This window comes from Pterocles gutturalis, unplaced genomic scaffold (assembly GCF_000699245.1).
Source record: "Pterocles gutturalis isolate BGI_N339 unplaced genomic scaffold, ASM69924v1 scaffold27873, whole genome shotgun sequence".
NCBI classification, from domain to species: Eukaryota; Metazoa; Chordata; class Aves; order Pterocliformes; family Pteroclidae; genus Pterocles; species Pterocles gutturalis.
In genome coordinates, this window is record NW_010123835.1 from 23127 (window position 1) to 43385 (window position 20259).

The 20259-nt window shown below is 36.6% G+C and overlaps 2 protein-coding genes across 2 annotated transcripts in view; one reads left to right on the forward strand and one right to left on the reverse strand.

The window, feature by feature from the left end:
• EIF2AK4 (eukaryotic translation initiation factor 2 alpha kinase 4) overlaps positions 1–15810 on the forward strand; it is a gene marked incomplete at its 5' end in the record, with an annotated part of 37247 nt that extends 21437 nt beyond the window's left edge. The window contains 17 exons of the mRNA XM_010078073.1: positions 181–302; positions 1455–1504; positions 1599–1767; positions 2226–2342; positions 3037–3102; positions 3636–3806; positions 4403–4537; positions 4679–4786; positions 5361–5489; positions 6916–7002; positions 8354–8466; positions 10012–10070; positions 11243–11340; positions 12587–12655; positions 13265–13309; positions 14431–14555; positions 15696–15810. Of these exons, the coding sequence (XP_010076375.1) occupies positions 181–302; positions 1455–1504; positions 1599–1767; positions 2226–2342; positions 3037–3102; positions 3636–3806; positions 4403–4537; positions 4679–4786; positions 5361–5489; positions 6916–7002; positions 8354–8466; positions 10012–10070; positions 11243–11340; positions 12587–12655; positions 13265–13309; positions 14431–14555; positions 15696–15750 (1718 nt within the window). The remainder of the gene's footprint in view (positions 1–180; positions 303–1454; positions 1505–1598; positions 1768–2225; positions 2343–3036; positions 3103–3635; positions 3807–4402; positions 4538–4678; positions 4787–5360; positions 5490–6915; positions 7003–8353; positions 8467–10011; positions 10071–11242; positions 11341–12586; positions 12656–13264; positions 13310–14430; positions 14556–15695) is intronic.
• A 1253-nt stretch (positions 15811–17063) lies between these two features.
• Positions 17064–20254, reverse strand: SRP14 (signal recognition particle 14kDa (homologous Alu RNA binding protein); the record flags this gene model as incomplete). Its single annotated transcript, XM_010078075.1, has 4 exons — positions 17064–17959; positions 18278–18310; positions 19463–19575; positions 20185–20254. Coding segments are annotated over 4 exons (306 nt in total), but the record flags the coding sequence as incomplete, so codon positions are not given.
• Between the last annotated feature and the right edge of the window lie 5 nt (positions 20255–20259).

A 20259-nucleotide genomic window follows, 5' to 3' on the forward strand; every position in this document is an offset into this window, starting at 1 on the left:
TGTTTGATGGCTTTCTTTAAATGGTGGAAGAGGAAAGTCTATTAAGGACACTAAAAATAATGTAATTTTTGAAAGGTATTGGTTGAGATTGTCATGCCCTGCAAGATTGTTCATGAGCTTGTAACAAGCAGATGTTACTTCTGAAGTGGGAGATAATAGTATTTTACTGTTTTTGTGCAGGAGCCATCAAGCTTCACACCCCACTGCTGATGCCCAGAAATAAAAAATTATACGAACATAATGAAGCTTCATATTTCATGGATCACAGTGGGATGCTGGTAATGCTTCCTTATGACCTCAGAGTAAGTAATACCATCTCTGCAGGCAAAGCTGGGTTTGAAGAATGCTGTGGCATTTGTAGATCCCTTTGAGTCACTCATCACAAGTGAGGCTTAGGCTTATATTTCTTCTGACTGTTGAAGTAGTGTATCTTGCAGTGTCTGTTCTTGTATTGCTTAGTGCCATCTTGGTTTTGACAGCTGGAGCCCTGACAACATTGGGAAGAAATACACTTTTTTTCTTTTTTTTTTCCTTTTTTTTCTCCCTTAACATAGGTGAAAATAATGCCATATGACGGTTGTGGTAGATGTCACTACTGTTTGGTTTGTTTTCTTGCACATACATGAGACAAGACTTTTCCAATGACCAGTGAAAATTCTAGTATTCTCATCCCTTTCTTATTTCTATGTCTCTATAGAGAATGTGGGTAACAGTTTGTCCAGTTTCATGTTCCTCAAAGAGATGTTATCAAGGATCATTCTGCTCTTGAGAGGAATTGCTGTTTGTGCAGTTTGGGATTCCTCTATCAGTAATAACCCAGAACACCCAATTGTACACAATGTTGGCCTAGTTAATTACCCTGCACTTGATTTAACACCTAAATATTTTAAGTGATATTTTTTGTTTATTATTGATGGTTAAAGAATCTGACTTTTTATATTCCATTTCATTAATTTAAGGTGAGTTTGACTTGCCCACCTTTCTTTTGCATTTATAACATCAAGCAATACAATATGATTCACAGTTAAGGATTTGTGCAGGATCTACAGAATTGATCTTTCTGTTGGAATTACTTGTTTTGGAAAATGAGTTGAACAACGATTTATTAAAAAGTACTCCTTTATATCTTTATGTAAGCAAAATACTTTTGTACAAGCAAAATACCTGCTTGCACATTTTTATATGCTCATGGACAATTTATGATGCATTTTGCATGCATTAGTGTAATTAAGAATTGTTGTTCTTTCCCTCTCCAGACTCTTCTAGGAAATTCATGGGGAGGAGGTCTTTTTATTTAAAAGAATAATTAGATTAATATTACTTGGCTATGGCAAATATTTAAGGCATTATTACACATGTGAGAGTACAAGTGCATGGTAGTAATTCATCTCCAGTTTCAGAGCCTCGTTAGACTGAATGGCTTTTTAACAATTTTCATGTATTTTGTTTTTCAGATTCCTTTTGCAAGATTTGTAGCTAGAAATAACATATTGAACTTGAAAAGGTAAGGGACATAGAAGATGATATTTTGCACAGATGCCATGCTTTATGACACTGACCACTGAAGATCCTGATTCATTCTTCAATGTTTCTCTTAGATACTGTATAGAGAGAGTTTTCAGACCTCGGAAGTTAGACCGCTGTCATCCCAAAGAACTCCTAGAATGTGCGTTTGACATCATTACGTCTACTGGAAATAGCTTTTTGCCTATAGCAGAAACAATTTATGCCATTTCAGAAATCATTCAAGAGTTTCCAGTGCTACAGGTAGATTCTCTAATCATCCCCTTTGCTCTCTTTTCCATCCTAAAATTTTACTCTAAGCAGTTACTTAGTCTAATGGGTTTCAAAAGGACAGCACCTTTAACCTTAACAAGTACAGAGCTGTTCACATTTTATCAATAGGCAGTTCTAGAACGCTGTCATTTAAACCAAAAATAATGTTCCTTAGGTAAACTTCAAGCATAGGTTTATGTGCAAAGGAAATATTAATTGAATCCTTACAGTGCCATTGAAATAACATCTTTCCTCTGTAAGGCAAGTGATTATTGTAAATGGGACAAGCCTTACCATTCTTCAGTTACAGATGGAAGGTTAGGTGGTGGAAGGAGAGGTCTGAAGTTAGTTTTGAGCTAATATTAAATGTTTAGGAAACATTTTTTTTAAGCAAAGTGGAATGCAGGTAAAAATTTTTTTTCTTTATTTTTTTCTTTACCCTTTGCTAGGAGAGAAATTACAGTATTTACTTGAACCATACTGCCTTACTGAAAGCTATACTTTTGCACTGTGGGATACCAGAGGATAAACTCAATCAAGTTTACATCATTCTGTATGATGCTGTGGTAAGATACTAGTTATTAATCTAATATCTGTAATCATCACTGTAGAGTGTCATGTTTTGTGGAGCTATCTCTAAAAATGAGTAACAGCATATTGCCATCATAACAAGGAATATCCCGTCAATACATAAAAAGGCTGTCTATCTTTGGGCTTTAAACTTAGATTATTTACTTTTCTGTTACTTGTGGATTGGGGTGTTTTAAGATTATTTTTAAATGCGTATTTATGACAGAATTATTAACCTGTATAATTAAGAACTGATAGGCTATTCAGTCAAAACTTCAAAATGTATCTTAATATCATGTTGGTCTTTTCTACCTTATAAGCAGAGAAAATAGGTGGAATTCATTTGAATAGTTAAGGTAGTGTTTTAATCCCAACAAAATACCTTTTAAATTTCCTTTTATTTTATTCCTTTTTTTGTTTATAAATTTACATAAGCATTTCAGTATTTATGCAGAAATGCTTTTCAACAAAGTTGGTATTTTTATACTTTTTCTTGCATCTTGAAACCAAGCTGAATATGGCCTCACTACAAGATAGGTCGAAAATGTGTTATTCATTGGTTTTGTTATTTTACAGTAGTATTGCAGTATTTCATTAACGGTATTAGAAAGCTGTGTTTTAATTCTCAGCAACAGTATTTTTTTTTGGTAACTCAGTTGCTGAAAATGTTTTAATCTGTTTCTCTTGTAGACTGAAAAGCTAACTAAAAGAGAAGTAGAAGCTAAATTCTGTAATCTTTCTCTCACATCAAATAGTGTAAGTAATTTTAATTCAGTGTTAATTTCCCTGTAACTTGCCATAAGTCAGTAATATCACAATTTAATCAACCAAAGTAAGAAAAATAAACTGTTACATCTGCTATTCAAAATAGATCAGTCTCTTAGGAAGTGGTCTGATTTTGTTCCCTGTTGTCTCTGGAAGTCAGTATTGCAGCTATCCAAGTTTCTTCTTTCAGACGTATTTTTCAGACTGTGGAAAAAATTAAAAGGTAAATGGAATACTCTGCAGTGGTATTTAGTAAAATGAGAAAAACTTAAAAAAAAAAAAGTCTGCAAATGTTGATGAATGCGCAGAAAGAGTTGAGGTTAACTTCTGGATACCCTGATGAGACTTGTGCCTGTTCATTCCTTTCCTCAACTTGATAGGTAAAAACAGGCTGCTGGGCAAAAGAAGCAAAAAAGGCAGATATTTTACTCACACCAGGGCAAATATTTTTCATTTTTTAGATGTGACCTATTATGACTGTTGTCAGTGGTGCTACCTATGGTTTTTATTTGAATTGTTTCTAGCTTTCTCGACTCTACAGATTCATTGAGCAGAAGGGAGAAGCAAGTAACGTGTTTCCATTTTTAAACACAATGATAAAACAAAAGCCAGGTGTCTCTCAGCTGTTGAAGCATGGCATGAAGGATTTAGAGGAAATCATTGGTCTGTTAAAGCAACTTGGAATAAAACTTCAGGTTTGTAAAATACTCTGCTAATAAATTAATGGATTTATAGGCTGCTGGGCCTTGTAATTTGCCAGGAAACAAAGTAATGATATTTTAGAATTTAAAAAAAGCACATCAAAGTGTCTTTTGATGGCAAGTAATAATACTTGCCTTTTTTTTTTTAATATGCATTTTAAGCATAACACCCCTTCCATTCCAAAGTCTCTGGCTTCTGTCTAATGACACACAGACTTTTTTTTTTTTTTTTTTTTTTACCAAGATTGAAGGCATTACCTAGAGCATAAAGGAATTTTCAATTTTAAAGCAAGCTATAAATATCTGAAAAATACAGAAAGTTGCTGACTACTAAAAGGCTTCCCCTCCTCCAGCTTCCTTGAGGCTTGCTGTTTGGGTTTTGTGCTGTAGATCTCTTGGGATGCTTTAACACTAAAGCATCATTTTGTTATTTTTAATTGTATTCTAAATTTTTTGATATAAGGAATGTTTCTGTGTGTCTTTCTTATGTGAGAATAGTGTTTTCAATCCATACTGCTAATAGGAAATTAATTATATTAACTGTTAATATTGGTACAAGTCTTGTATACATATGCATTTTTATTTTACAGATTTCTATAAATCTGGGACTAGTTTACAAAATACAGCAACACAACGGTATAATCTTTCAGTTTATAGCATACATCAAAAGAAGACAAAGAACTGTGCCTGAAATTCTTGCTGCAGGGGGCAGATATGATCATCTGGTATGTGCTCATCTCTTGATAAATTTAGGTGTTTTTTTGTTGTTTTTTTTTTTTTTTAAACCATGAAAAAATGAAGAACCTTTTTGACATTCTGCAAAGATAACTATTTGAGTCTTCCATTTTGTTTTGTCTTGTTTTCAGATTCCACAGTTTAGAGGGCCTCAGACAGTCGGACCAGTTCCTTCAGCTGTTGGAGTCAGCATAGCTATAGATAAAATAACTGCTGCCGTTTCCAGTGTGGAGGATTCTGTAAGTCTGGTTTTTGGGAGTTGGGACCTTCAAGATTACAGCCTTTTATTTTTAATGTAAATGGGACATTTTTCTCAGCCTGTGGATTGCTTCAGATGGAAGAGTACAGCTGTATTTAGCTATTAAATGTTACTTTGCCCCTACTGCTTCTTCCTTTATAAAAGTATAGAAGGTGGAGATGGAAAGAAACTTAAGAAAATGGACAAATTTGTACAGTAGTACAAAGTACCCAATTTCACTTGGTTGTGGAATTTGTATTTTATTAACTTTTCTTTATAAGAATAAATAAACATTGCTGAAGCAGAGTGGGAAGGAAAAATCAATAGGTTAGGATACTTTGCAAGCTTGGGCTGTGCAGATGCTTTTTGTCAGAGATTAAGCTTCAGTGTCTTTCAGACATGCTTAGGTAGATTGTGGCTCTAAAAAGAGGTGGATCTGACCCCTTTTTTCAGCTTGATGCATTTTGAAAAACATTGGTGTATTTATCTTTCTTTGGTACTTTTAACTGTTTTATGAAGGGGAAACGGTGGTCTTGTGGATAATATTATCCCCCTTGCTTTTACTTTCCCTTCAGGTTTCTGTCAGCTCGTGTGACCTGCTGGTTGTAAGTGTTGGTCAGATGTCAATGGGTAGAGCTATCAATATTGTTCAGAAACTCTGGACTGCAGGAATTCCAGCCGAAATAATGTATGACTGGTCCCAGGTAGAATTTCTCTCTCTGTGTTTTAACTATATTGTTCTCCAGTATTAGTGCAGCCTGAGATCATCCTTTTTCAATTTTTTGTAGTTTTTATTGAGTTGTAGACTCATAAAACTGAGCATGTAGGGAGCTATTCAGATACAATAACGTTAAGAAAGTCTCTCTGGCCTTGCAGCATTCTTCCTCTCTACCTCCCAGAGTGTGATGGAGGAGCTTTTATGTGCTTCTCAGAGCAAAGAGGAATTAAGTGACCTTCCCCAATTATACACAGAGTCCAAGGCCTATTGAAATCAAAGGGGAAAGTTGCATAATGAATTTAAAATTAGGCCAGTTAGCTCCAATTGGGTGAAGTGAGGACACTTCAAAGCAGAAGCATATCTTCTACCAGCAATAAATTTTCCTTTCACCGAGGGCTGCAAGTAGGCTCCCTGAATTCATGAGTTAATCTTTATTAAAGGACACGGCTGGAATAGAATAGTAGCATCAACTTTTAGTGATATCCAGATGACTGAAGACTGTCGGGTACAGAGGCAATAGTGACATCATGTGACTTAGAAAAACAGTTAGTAAACTGAGCTACTAGATACACTGTGCGGTCCCCAAGTACTCCCTGGAGAGATGTGTGGTAGGAAGGAGAGACAGCGGCAAGCTGAGTTGTGCCCTTTTTTCTCCAGTTGAAACCAAGCAGACCTTTAGCCACTACTACCTCACAGGAGTGGTGAGTTACGTGGCAATGCTTAAGTCCCTTTTAATAGTGGTGGCAGTTGTCCAAGGATTATGAGTCTGGTTCACCTTTAAGTATGCCAATTGGTGACTAACAAAAGAGACACTGTGCAGTTGTCCATCTCTTCTTTTTGTGATTCTTAAGAAATGAAGATTTGGGTAGGTTTCACCTCTGTCCAGTGCTGTCCTGCAACCCACTGCTAAGTCAGTGCAGCAAGCCCTTCAGTCAGCTCAGCACCGAGAGTGATGTAAGTCAGGCTCATATTTACACAGAACCCAGCTGGAGTCAGCTTTCATGATGCAGTACCAGTCAAGCAGGACTGAGCTATTACTGAGAGTTGCACACAGTGAGGTGGTAACTCTCTGATTATACATTTTTACAGTTATCTAGACCCTGCACTTCTAGATCCAGCTAGCCCTCCCATGGGGGAACTAGGACTGCAGGGCCTAGGCATTCTCTCTGTCTAGTGTAGACTTAGACAGACTTCAGTTTTTAAGGAGTGTTACATGGATAAATAGATGCATAATGAAGTTTTGCCACCTGGACTGGTTAACAAGGCTTTCCTCTTTCAGAAGCTTATATAATCAGTGTAATTGCTGCATATCAAGTTATTTTAATTAAGGACGGGAGACTTTGTTTACTTAAGTGATCATTTTATAATCTGTCAAATTTCTGCCCCCTTCTTCTTCCCTGTTCCCATTTTAGTCCCAGGAAGAACTGCAGGAATATTGCAGGTGCTCTGGGATTACATATGTGGCTCTTGTGTCCGATAAAGAAGGAAGCCATGTGAAGGTAAGTGTGGGACCAGAGGGTGCGTGATGGTGTTTCAGATTTATAATCTGTTGTTCTACAATTTTTAAAGATCACTACTATTTTCAATAAAGTATTTAAGTAGATGGAATTCGGGTAAATACAGTTTCAGTTGCTAAGTAGCAGAAAGCTCTTCTGAAGAAGCCTGCTTTTTATCCCACCATAACTCTGTTACTCACAGACCTCCTTTCCTCTAGGAAAAGTCAAAAAAATAGTGCAAACATTGACTTTGAGTCATCGGTGTCTTTACACGGAAAAAGGTTTCTGTTGTCTCTGATTTCTTTGAATCTACAAAATGAATTAGTTGACTCAGTCATCTTTCCAGTTGGCAGTTTTCCATGTTACAAAACAAATACAACTACAAGGTAAATCTAAAAAAACCCATGTAGTTTCAAGAGGCAGAGTCTGAACAACACTCATCTCTGTAAACTGACATTAAGGTGGAAAGACTGGACTGTGTCACAGCATGAATTACCACCTTCTGTGCTCTGCAGCCTGCGGTTCTAGTACCTTTTTAGAAGTTAAAAATTTTTAAATGTTCTTGATTCTGGATTATTACCAAAAAGGTCATTATCCTTGGAATAAAGATTCATTCTTTGACTGAAAAAAAAAAAAAAAAAGCAATAATTTGACAGCATCTGGCATGACCACGCTACCTAGCCAATGTGCATTACTAAGATATTTTTCACTTGTTATTCACTCTCATTGTCATTGCAACAGAGATAGCAAATAACTGTGCAATAACCATACGAACAAGCAGATTTTGATTATGCGAATGTGATATCACAATGTCTTCCATGAGATTATTACAGAGCTTTCTTTTAAATATGGCTTTACTGAAGCAAAACCAATAAAGAACATGTTAATGAGATGAATGGTGTTGTTACTGATTAATCTCTTCCCAGTAAAGATGGAGCAGATATTCTGAGTTCTGAATGTTTGAGTCTAACTCTTGCAAATTGAAGGGCAAGCCTTATTCTAACATAATTCCTTAACTAAAAGAAAAAAAAAAAAAATCAAATCCCAAACCCACATATGCTATTATTAATACGGTATTTGCACCTATAAACCATTCTTTTAAAAAATTTATTATTATATATTAAAGACAAGTAGACATGCTAGTTTAAGTTTTGGGAATGCAGAGGAAATTAGTTGTTTGGGAAAAAAAATCAAAGATTTAATTGGCAGTGATTGATTGGTAATGATGATAGCTTCCTTTGACTGCTTCACCTTTAACGTGTGAATAATCCAGTTTGGTTTTGATTAAATTTGGTAAGCTTATTCATATGCTAATTTAAGGATCAACAATCTTAACCACTGAACTCCATCATAGGTGAAATCCTTTGAGAAAGACAGACAGACGGAAAAAAGGATTTTAGAATCTGACTTAGTAGATCACCTGATCCAGAAACTGAAAACTAAAATCTGTGATGAAAGATGTAGTAGGTAAGTAGCATAACAGGTGAACATAAATAGTCAAAATCAGAAGTGAATGGATGTTTGTTTTAATTAAATAATTTTGAGATACACTAAGTTAAACCTTCATTTTTTTCAATAAAGAATAAGAGCTTTGCTGAATTCCTTTTGCGGGGAAAAGAAAGCAAAAGGCTTGGTTATAGAATTTCACTGAGATTAATAAACAGACTGATTTCCCTAGCTGCTGTTACATTCAAACATCCATAGTGCTTCATAAATTAAAAGGCCATGCAGTTATCCAGCTCAAATGCTACCAGAACACCAGTATTGTTTGTATGGCAGGACTGCCTGCAAGTCCCTGATACTGACCAGAAGTCCATTACGGTCACGTACTGTGTAATCAAAGAATTGAAGCAGTGAATCCCTTTCATTCTGAGGCAGTACTGCTGTGGTAAAAATGAAGATAGCACAGCTGTACACCTTGGCTGGCACAAGTGAAAGTAACACCTGGCAAAGACTCAGAGTACACAGCAACGCCCCATCATCCTATCTTTGCTAAAATTACTATTTATTGTCACCAAGAGAAGTTAGTACGGAAATCACAGGAGGGGCTACAGTCACACCTGTGTGCGTAAGCAGTATAGATGTTATTCATACAGAGCCCTTTGTAAACATACGTAATTATACACACATCTCTGTATATTTATATGTATATACTGGCAGCAGGAACAGACAAAGCTTAGTGACAAACTAGAATTCAGAAACTAACAGATTTGACATCCACAGTATTTCTGAATAGACTTGACAATAAAGGAAATGGTTAAGCTGGGAAACGCTTAACTAGAGCCGTGGTTTGTGCAGGTGGCTGACATCTCCTGCTGCTTACCTCTTCATTCTCCTTTTTCTGGCCTCAGCCAGTCTTGGCATTTAACTTCACAACTAACCTGATTTTCATGTGTTTTGTGACAGATCTACAGGATCTATTAGAAGCTGTGAAAGAAAATAATTCTTTCTAAATGTTACCTTATTTCTAGATCCTGAGAACAGAATATAGAAAAACCCGTATTTGGTAATACTAAACAGAGAAATGCAATATACTATGATTGTAATAACACTGGCAGATTTCTTTGTTAATGAATCATGAATGTGGAGAGTAAAGAGATCAAAACTAATTAATGAAAGCTTCTTTGAATATGTGTGATCTTAAGTATAAATATTATTTTAGTATTATGTCATAGAAACCTGTAAGAAGTTGTAGATTAATAACTATTCTCATAATATATTCTAGTATTAGGATCTAAATCACTCTTGCGTGATGGAGAGCAGATTTTTATGTATCCATAGAAAGCATGAATATTGCTCCTAGATCTGATTTTGTAATGTAATTTTGTATGATTTCCTGGCTGTTCCAGAACAGAATTTAATCTGCAGATATGTGCTGGGAAGTATCCATAAATTTCTTTATCTGTTGCAATGAAATAAGTATGTTTGTATGATAATCTGAAACAATGTCTTATTACAGTATTTCTTCATTATTGTAAATTTGGTTCCCTAACTGTCTTTGTTTATTTTTAGAGAAACCTCAGATAATCTTTCAGTACCAAATCAAAAGGGATCATTTACTAATATTTCAGGTATTTAGTCTCTAGTTATAGAACGTACAAGCTGTTTATTTTTCTGATTAAAAACTGTTTTATAAGAAAATAGTGGTGGAACATTAATTTTTAAAGTATTACCAAAGTCAGAGCAAGAAAATGTTTTCTAGCAGTGCCTCTGGTTAGAGGCAGTTCTTCCTAATCTCAAATGTTGTTCCAAGTGATCTAAACCTGAGATTTTCTCCAAACTAACAAAACAAGCGCTCAGACCAACAGGCAGAATATTCGCCATTCAAGCATTCATTGACGCAGTGATTCAGGAGGCAGAGGAAGGGAGCCAAAAACTGTGACCACTTCCAAGCTGAGGAGAAATTAAATGTCACCTTGATGAAAAATTACATGACCTGTGATTGTTACAGTGTTGAGACCCACGTACACTGACCTACTGTCCTACTAAGATTTTTTTTTTCTTCAAATGAAAATGCCTTCACGTTTAGCTACAGATTTGCACTCCTTAGTGTGATAATAGAAGTTTCTATATAAAGAATAATGTTAAGTACTTGTTGTGTGGATAAAGTTTGGCATTTTTTATAATTATTTTATTAAGTACTGATACAGTGTATGGTAGTGGTTGTTTTTAAATAAACTTTTTTCACACCCTTGCATAACAGCATGGGAGAGAGATGGCTGTGCTTAACTTGGGGGGAGTTTGTGTGTGTGTTTGTGTGTGAGAGAGAGAGAGAGAGAGAGAGATAATCAGCGTGTTCAAATTTTTAGTTACTGTTATTTGGGGGAGCTGAGGGCTGAAGTTTATTGTTTGTTTTGTCATTGACTCTGCTATGGGACTGAGCATTAAATAGTTGCCTCATTCTTGTAAAAGCTTTTCTTCTTTTGATATTAGGTATGCTACATTCCTCTGTAAAAATTCTGAAAGACATTTGGAATGTTTTATTAGTTTCAGGGAACAGTGATGTCAAATACCATATTTCTTAGTCTTACCAACCAGTCCTTCAAACTCATAAGTAAGCATTTGAGAATTTACATGCACGTTTCACTATCCTATCTATTTGACTGACTTGGGGGGTTTTTAGCAGCTTTTCAAACCGTATAGTATACAGAACTTAGCTTATTAGTATTTGTGAATTTTCTACTTCTTGCTACTTCGTGTATAAAAAAAGAATATAAACTAAAACTATGTGTTTGCATTTTAGGTGCATTTGAATCACATGGAACTCTTGCAGTGCCTAACGTTAGCGTTATAGCTCCTGAAAAATTGTCTGCTAGTGCCAGGCGTCGTCAAGAAATTCAGGTACACACACATCAAATCATTATTAAGAAGTGATCCTTGAAAGTTAAGGAATGGTAGAATTCATATTTTTACTATCATCTAAGTTACACATACATGTGGTTTGTTCTTATGAATAAAACAGACTACGAACAACACGAAAGGTTGAAGGCAAATACCACCTTCTTTAAACATTTTGGATCTTGGGCATTATCTGTGACATTATGGCTCAGCTGTCATTGTACATATATATTAGGAATCTTATTTTAGTCGGAAACATAGTTGTGGAATTTTGCTTTTTTTTTAATAAATGCTGAAGTGTGTTAAAAGTTCAGCATACTTTTAATTTGAATGCAAGTTCAGTGTACTTTCAATTTGTAATATGTTTGTAACAGATAATGTGTATTTCTTTATGATGTCTCCAACTAAAGGCCTAAGGAAAATGCAGATTTTAAAAAAACCTGCCTAAATGTGATGATATATAACATAGAAAAGATTTAGTGGTGCTAGAAACAAATGTCAGAGTTTGCTCATTTAGCATTATTGCCTTCAAAATATTTAGTACATGGTAAAACAGAACTGTAATCCTATCTGTTTTTCAGTCCAAATTTGGGTGTGCAACAAAAAAATTCCCCCTATAAATACTTGGAACGCAAATAAAGTGGATGTTATTCTCTGAGCTTTGAGCTAAACAGACTATGTGTTTTCAGGTTTTTAATATATAAAACATCTTTCCAAGGTACAAAAGACAACATAGTGCAAGGTAAAGCGCTACCTTTGCAAGATTACTAGCTTGTTCTGGAATAAAGTGTTACAAGGCACAACCCATACTTTGGTTTGGCTTTCCAATCAGTTGTCCTTCTTCAGCTACAGATGATTTGCTGTACCCACTCACAGGTTCTCACATTCCTCTGAAAAGTTATCTAACACCCAGAAACAGAAAGGCAGTTCTTAATACATACGCGAGAATGGACACTGTAACGTGTAGTTCCGTCTGCTTTAGTACAGTACTGGTATTATCAAATCTTTTACCATTGCTGCAAGAGTGGCTCAGCCCCAGTCTCCTTCCTGTCTACTCATCAAGGATTATTGTGGAATTGTTACTGAAAATTACATCAAATGTGAATTTTAGTTTAAATATGATGTATCTCTACGTCTTGTGTTAGAAGCAGCCTCTTCTGTTCTCATCGTCCATGAAACAGAAAATAACCGTTCCCAACCTGTGTCACGGAAGCAGGGTATTTTACTGTTGCCCATCTTTTGTTGCCAGGTGCAAACAAGACTTCAGACATTCATTTCTAGCCTTCAACAGAAAACAAGTGAGATTGAGATTTTAGCAGTAAGTATTTGGCGGAAGCCTGAATTAATTTCAAATTCTTAATTTAATTGGATGATGCAGTTGCTGTCTGGAACAAACTACTGCCACTAGCCTCGCTTTAGAGACACCAAATGAACCAAACTTCTGGTTAAATAAGATCCATGTCATGTTTCTTTAATGCTTGAAAAGTATCTCAAATTGTTTGTATTGATTGGACAGTTGTATGGAACAAAATTTAGCAAGTATTTAGTTGTACATTCTTAAGCTGTACTTATGCTAACTACTGTGGTAGATCAAATAACTTTTTGCTCTTACATTTAAACCAACGCAGCTTTTGTTTGTATATAGACTTTGCTTGTTTGTATATAGACTTTGCTGACCATGTCATGAAGGACTTTAAAATGGTGCATGCTTTTCAGGAAACATACCGCCTCTTTGCCTATGCCTATTTAGAACTGTCATTAAAGTTTGTTTAAAATGCTTAACACCCTGGTAAATTCCCAGTTGTCAGCACAAGTGCTTCTTTAGAAATTGAAAAGTCTGACTCCCTTCAGTATAGCTAATCTCTAGTTGGCAAAACTGATAACTAAACAACTGTTAAGTACTGATTTCTTGATTATATTTTTACAGGTAGATCTGCCAAAAGCAACTGTGATACACTTCTTATCATTAGAGGTAAGTAATTAAGTATTGTTGTTAAAACTCTAATTGAACAACAGATGATAAATTATTTTCTTAATGAAGTGGAATGTAAAATTCACCCAATGTAGTTTTTTCTCCTTCAAGGAGTTTGAATTAGGTTTTAAACCTTGAAAGGATATTTTTACCCAAGGAGCTTGACCAAGGCTAGAAATATCTTTTTTGTCAAATGCCCAAGTTATGCAAGACGCCATTAGGAAGTCCCAATCCAAAGCTCTGTGTTTTTTTCCAAGAATAGTTAACTGAAATTGTCTTGCCGCTCATTTTCGGAAACAATAAGCATTAATAGCAGTTTCAACAAAGGTGTTTCTTGAAGCTGTTAATAAAGGAGGACCAAAATACAGAGGTAATTGTTTTGAGTACAGTAGCTGAGAACATCTAGTGAAGCCAAGATAAAAAAAAAATACTTAACACAGATGTGTAAGTATTAGACTGACACCTTTAACAACTCAAACTGATAAGGGGGGAAAAAACCCACCAACGACAAAACTCTTTTCTTTCCTCCTGTGACAGCAGTAGCTTTAAAGTCAGAAGTTCTTACTAGAGAGACAGATGCCTTCCCACCCTCCAGAAACTAAGCTCCAGAATGGCATCCTGCCTGTGAGTGGATTTAGTACTTTCATACCTTCCATATGCTGCTCTGAAGCAGTGCTTGTCTGGTAATCAGACCCCAGTGAAACACATGAAAATATTTTCAAAATACTTAGTTCATCCAGTTTATCCAAATCATGGAGATAGTTTATCGCCTTTTACTTGAAATAAGTAACTAGCATGCAGACAATCACTTTGCATCATTCACTTTTGATCTCCCATACACCACGGTTCTCCTTCTGTCCAGAGCCCTTTTCATTGCTTACACCTTTTTATTTCCAAACTATCTAAGAAACTGATCACTAAATTCTTAATACATTTTCTTAGAGAAAAAAAATTAAAAATCAAGTTGCACATGTTGTTCCTATGAATTTTGTTTGGAGCCTGTTTAATTAAGGAACATTGACATTACACAATGTTCAGAAGACTGAATCCTATCAGAATTATTTCCTTCGTGAGAGAATGTAAGACTGTTACCATAGTTCCCTGTCATTTTTTTTTCTTAGTTTGATGGAGATAGACAAGCCTTTGATGCTACTGTGAGACAACTGATGTCACGATGGCCAAAACAGAGATGTTCATACTTACAAGCAATTTGTGATGAAATTTACAGTATCAAAATGGAAAAGAGGTAAATTTGTTAAGCTCTTGCAGGTACATGAACCATCAGAGTTTTCTGCATTCAGGTGTTACTAAATAAGTTGCTCTTGTCTTCCCCTTTCCCTCTCCCTGAGGAAAAAAAAACTCAGGAAATGTGTATCACTCCTTCAGTATGGAAGAGTCTACTGATCATCTAACCCTCACTTGTGGTAAAATGTAAATTCTCGGCCATGTAAATTCTTAATTTTTATAAGCGTTTTCAAGAGATTCTAAAGTTTATTCCCACTGTTATCTCATTTTTTGCTTTGTTCATAAAACTGAAAAGCAAACAAGTACATACATTCAGGCATACTACTATCCAACTACGTAACAACCCTCTTCTCATGGGAGGGACTCAGCTTGCCTTTTAAAACTCACGAGCACATTCAGTTCCTCCTGTTTTGAAGGAGTACAATGGGAATCTGGCACAGCTTTTTCTAAGCATAAAGACATGTATGTTCAGCTTGTCGTCTCCTTTATGGATTCTGTCAAGGCTGAAACAGACACGCTGGGCACATGCAGTTTTAAGCCTCAAAATTTCTACTGTTGCATGTTGTGAGAGAGTTAAGTGAGACCTGGGTATTTATATCCTACTGTGGGTTTAATTTATAATACATTTTCTTAAAGCTATGTTCAGCTTGAAGGTACTACTTAACCTTTAAGTGAAACTGAAATTGACTTCGATTCCTTTTTCTTAGATAACCCACTGAAATTGCTTCAGGGTTGCTAATGTTTAGCAAACATTAGGCAACTGAGTAACAAGTGAAACATTTTTTTCTTCCTGTGTCTTGCAAAGCTGTGAGCAACAGAACCCCGTTACTCCATACTAATATGCCATACAATGTTGGGAGTGAATGTAATGCAGTCCCTAACGAAGTCCTCCTTTCCCATTTGATGCCTGCACACAAAACACTGCTTAGCTGTAAGCCCTCAGATCACTGAATGAAAACTGACCAGGCTGGACAAATGGAAAGAGAATGAAAGGGAAAACTGCAGTCACAGCCAAAGGAACTAAAACTTGCTGTTTTTTTCTACTGCATCCTTGCTGTTAGCTTATTGCTAGGATTTGCCATAGGTTTTGTAGCTTTTGAACCTGCAGTTTCAAAATTTTCTCTTTTCCTTCCCTCCACAGGGTTCCTGCACTTATCCTGTACAGTTATCGAGATGAATACAAGGTTTTGTTTTAGTGCTTAAAGCATCTTTTATGGGGTGCTTTTACAGACAAGTGTTTTGTCAAAAGGAATTTCTGAAAAATGTGATGCAAAACAGGCAACTACTGTCTTTCTATGTGTCCAGACTGAATTTCATGTGTAATATAAAACTGTAAATTTGTCAAAAAGTGGAAATAAATGTTTTATAAGCAATTGAGGAGCAAGTCTGACTACAGCCACAGACATGTATTATCATGTAATTCTTGGCCCTTATGCCACAAAAGAGATTATCAGTTTATGCAGGTGTAAAACTGTTTTTTTTTAAAATACAGTTTCAGAATGCCTTTCATGTCAACATGCAGCAGTAGTACTGAAAAGAGAAACTCAATGGGAGAGGATAAATTATCTTCAACTCTAACAAACTGTTTTAAACTTTTTTGAAGAAAGGTTTTTGTGTAATAAAAGGTTTGGCTACTTCAGCCTTCTTGAAAAACATAGTACAAGCTTTTTGTGTGTGGTTTTTCTTTTTAAACTTACAGTTTTAATCTCTATATGAAACATTTCAAACTGAGAGAGTTGTTGCAAGCCTAGCTGCCTATGTTTGTCCTGCCTGTACTTCTGCATACAAATCAAGCAGCAGCTTCCTGGGAGATTAAGTAAGAGCTGATACAGGAAAAACTTGTTTTGGACCTAAACGTAAGATTTATGAGAAACAGTAACCTCCATGTGCTAGAGCCATAACCAGAGTTTTGAACTAGCTTTCTTGGCAGGGGTTGTCAGATTAAGTTTGAAGTTAAAGTCATAGTAATGATTGGAATCTTACAGGTTAGCTTCAAGAAGATAATGATAACACAACCCCATCAGAAAAAAGTGTAGCTGAGCAGCTTCAAGAAGATAACACAACCCCATCAGAAAAAAAGTGAAGCTGAGCAGATCTGAAGATGAGCTACAACAACCATTGTTAACTATACATTATATTTCACATCAAACTACTTGTAATAGTGGAGTGAATATGCATTAAAGTTAGGGGTTTCTGGAACCATACTGGTGCTTATCCTTCCTCCCCAGTACCTCCTGTTTCAACAGCTTCCTCCAGGAGTGCACTGCAGGCTCATTGCATTAAGAAATACCTACTTACTTTTTCTGCCCTTATCTTGTAGTAAAGAGGAGGGCAAAGTTAAAAGATGTAAAGAGCTAACTTTAAAAACAAATCCATGACCTTCTGGGAACTGTGACAGCTGTAGCAGCAACACACAAAGTAGCATCAGAGTCAGTCCTAGAGGCGCAGATAACCGTACCATTCCTTGCCCTTCACCAAGACAAGTCACATCAGTCATTACAAAAAAATCCATTTCTCATTGTGTTTAATAGGAACAATTAAGTATTTACCTTTTACATCTGCTCATAGTAGGAAGGAGCTACTTTAAGATGGGAAGTATGGGGAAATTCAGATCCCTGAATATACTGAAGAATGAAGCTTTAAAGTTTAGGTGACATGAGCATTTTTTAAGTTATGTCTGAAGGGAACATGATGCAGAGTCCTGCCCTTCCCTGACTCTGAGCCAGGGTCAGCACAGATGGATCAGCACAGCTGGATGAGCATGGAGCAAAGGCACAGCTGGGTGGCTCTGCAAGAGCTCAAGTGCTGTGCTGGCTGCCTTAGGGGTATCTGCACTGCATCATGTAGACACATCCCTCAAAATAAGACAGAAACAGGAAAGCTGCTGTTCCTGATAATACACTGGCACCCACTTTCCCTAGTACTACTGAGGCTTATCTATTAAACCGGGCATCTGTCACCGAGACTGTTGCTCCAGTCTTAATTTGCTCTTGGTACAGTGCATTTCTCTTCACCTTGTGTTACCCCCCAAACAGGTTTTACACTGTCCACTTGTATAATACAAAACAAACAGCAGTATAAGTACAGAACTAGTTGGCAGCAGAGTGTAAAGCTATTTCAGTATAACCCTGGAAATACTCCTGCCATACAACCGTCCACAGAAAGCACCATCTCCTCTCAGTTCAAATAAAAGTACTGATCACATCCAGTATCCTGCTGGAAGGAAAGCCAAAGACAAGTGGTAACTCAAAAAGAAATGGACTTTGCTTTGAGCAAGGATCAAGTCTGTTATAGTGATGGCAGGACACTGTTCCGTCACTGTGTTGCTTTACTCTTCTTGTTTTTGCTTTTCTTGTCTTTTTTCTTCAAGCCATCCATGTTAGCTCTCAGCAAATTTGAATATGCCTGAAACAACAATTGGAACCATTAAAAGAACGAATACTTAAGTGACAGCATACTAGAGGTAACATTTTACATATTGCTAATGAAAAGGTATCTGCATTTTCTCAGTCATGTTCTTACATCCTACACTGGGAAACTACTGTTTCTAAACCAATGCAGAAAGTTAGATAAAATACAATGGGGTTTTTTTTAAACAAATGCAGACAGATGGGTAGTCTAATGTTCAGCACTGAATCAACCCACTGACAGCTGTCCAGTGCTTCCTACTGACCACTCCCCTAAACCCAGAGAAAAGGAAGAAAAAATGCATACAAAACTTACCATCTGGAATTTATTTACTTCCTTTGAGCTCACCTACAAAAATAATACTGGAGGTTAACCAAGAAAACACTGGCTTCTGTTACAAACCAAGTATCAGTACATGGTTACCCAGCAGTGACCATCTATAGTCTTTTTAGCAGCAGTTGGATCAAATCATCATATTCAGTGGTAGTGAGGCTGCACTGACATATTTCTTAATCGTCACTGATGAAGGAAACTGCAAACAGTCCATACTCAATTAACAAAATCCTCTGGAGGCCATTCATCACAAATCCATGTATTTTCAAATGGGAAGAATGTGAAGAAACACTCTACAGAAGGTTTTATTTACGTGTAGGGCCAAAAAAATACATTGCAGCCCAGATTCTCTCAACTATTTCTCAAAGTAATATTTTTCCTTGGGTTACATGACAGAGAAGAGCTGAAGTCAGCTAAAGCCTTTCCCAATCTCTCATTCAAAGTAAACACATAACAGGTTTTCAACTTCTACTTAACATTTCCTGAAATACAAATAGCTCTGTAAATGAGAAAAAAATGCCATTCTAAGCAAGATTATGGCTTAGAAGAGCCTACCCATGCCCACATGTTCTTGCCAGGAAACAAGGATCCCCTTCCTACACTTTCAGAGTCTGGGAACATTCAGTTCTTTCCTGGGTTGGAAGAACCTTCAGTAGTTCCATCGAGGTCTATAGGAAGCTAACTCTTTGTCACCCAAGGCTTGAGTGTAGGTGTGGAGGACCTTTCTTTTCCTTGGAGCCACACCACTTGCCCTCACTGCAGGTTCCATATCTGCCCTGTGTCCTTCTGCCCATGTCTCTAAAAGCAGTTTCTCCCTTCCCTCCAAACAATTTCACCTCAAAACACAACAGCCAAGGTTGCTGAAAATGGGTAGAGTCCCTTTCTGCTGTCCTGCAGTACCATTCTGAAGCAAATTCCAGCACACAAAGCAAAACTATAAACTACTGTCCCATCTGTAATGCTGAGTGTAAGCATTAAGACTTCACCTAAGTGTAACACTTCAACATCCCAGCTTCAGCTGTGTGTTTAGCTACCATATGTTTTCCCTGGAATTAAGAGGGTAGGTCTCATGAAATTAACATAAAAACAAATTTCACTTAAAATATGGGGCATTAAGTAAAAGACAAGCAGTGCCACTAATCTTTCTAACCCAAAGTTGTCACTTACCACTGTGCTAATTTTCTTCTTTCCATCAGTTGCTCTTAGAAGACACTTATTGTCTGCTGGTTCAAAACTTTCTACGTGGCCTTTGCGTGGGACTGGTTTTGTTCGGCCATCATCTGTATTGAAAGACATAGAGAATGTTTATGCACGTTTTACAAAAATCACTGGATGTCTCCTGACACAAGATGTTAGAAATTGCTCATTAAGAGATCTATAAAACACCTTGGAATTTAAGGCCATCTGAACTGACATTGCTAACAAATTGTTCACAGACCCCTTTCTCTGTAACCCCAGAAGGATCTGTTCTATAAACTACATCTGCCAGGAGAAAAATGTAAATCCTTGCCTGACACACTGTATGAACTGCCTGCTTCAGCAGCAGCATGTTCTAAATGCGTGTCAAACTGCAGCCCAGGACACTTGACTTCTCAAGCAGCAACCCAGAAACCAGAAAAAAACACAAAAGCTACACTATAATTCTCCTTTTATAGAAATCTAAACATTTCCAATTTTTGTTGAATAATTAGAAAGTCCCCCAATGTTTCCTACAGTTTGAAATACAGTCTTAACTACACAGTTATTAGTACTGCAGCAAAGATGGTTCATTTTTCCACACGACTGCTCTTGTTTTCGGATACTCTGGCTTACCAGAACATACAGGCTAACAACGCTAAGCGTGATTCAGACGAACTCCTCTTTAATCCAACAACATAATGGAAACTTACATTTCTTCAGCGTTATGAAAACACTCCCCGAAGTTCTGCACTTTTGGAAGAGTCTGGTGAGCTCTGTCAGGAACT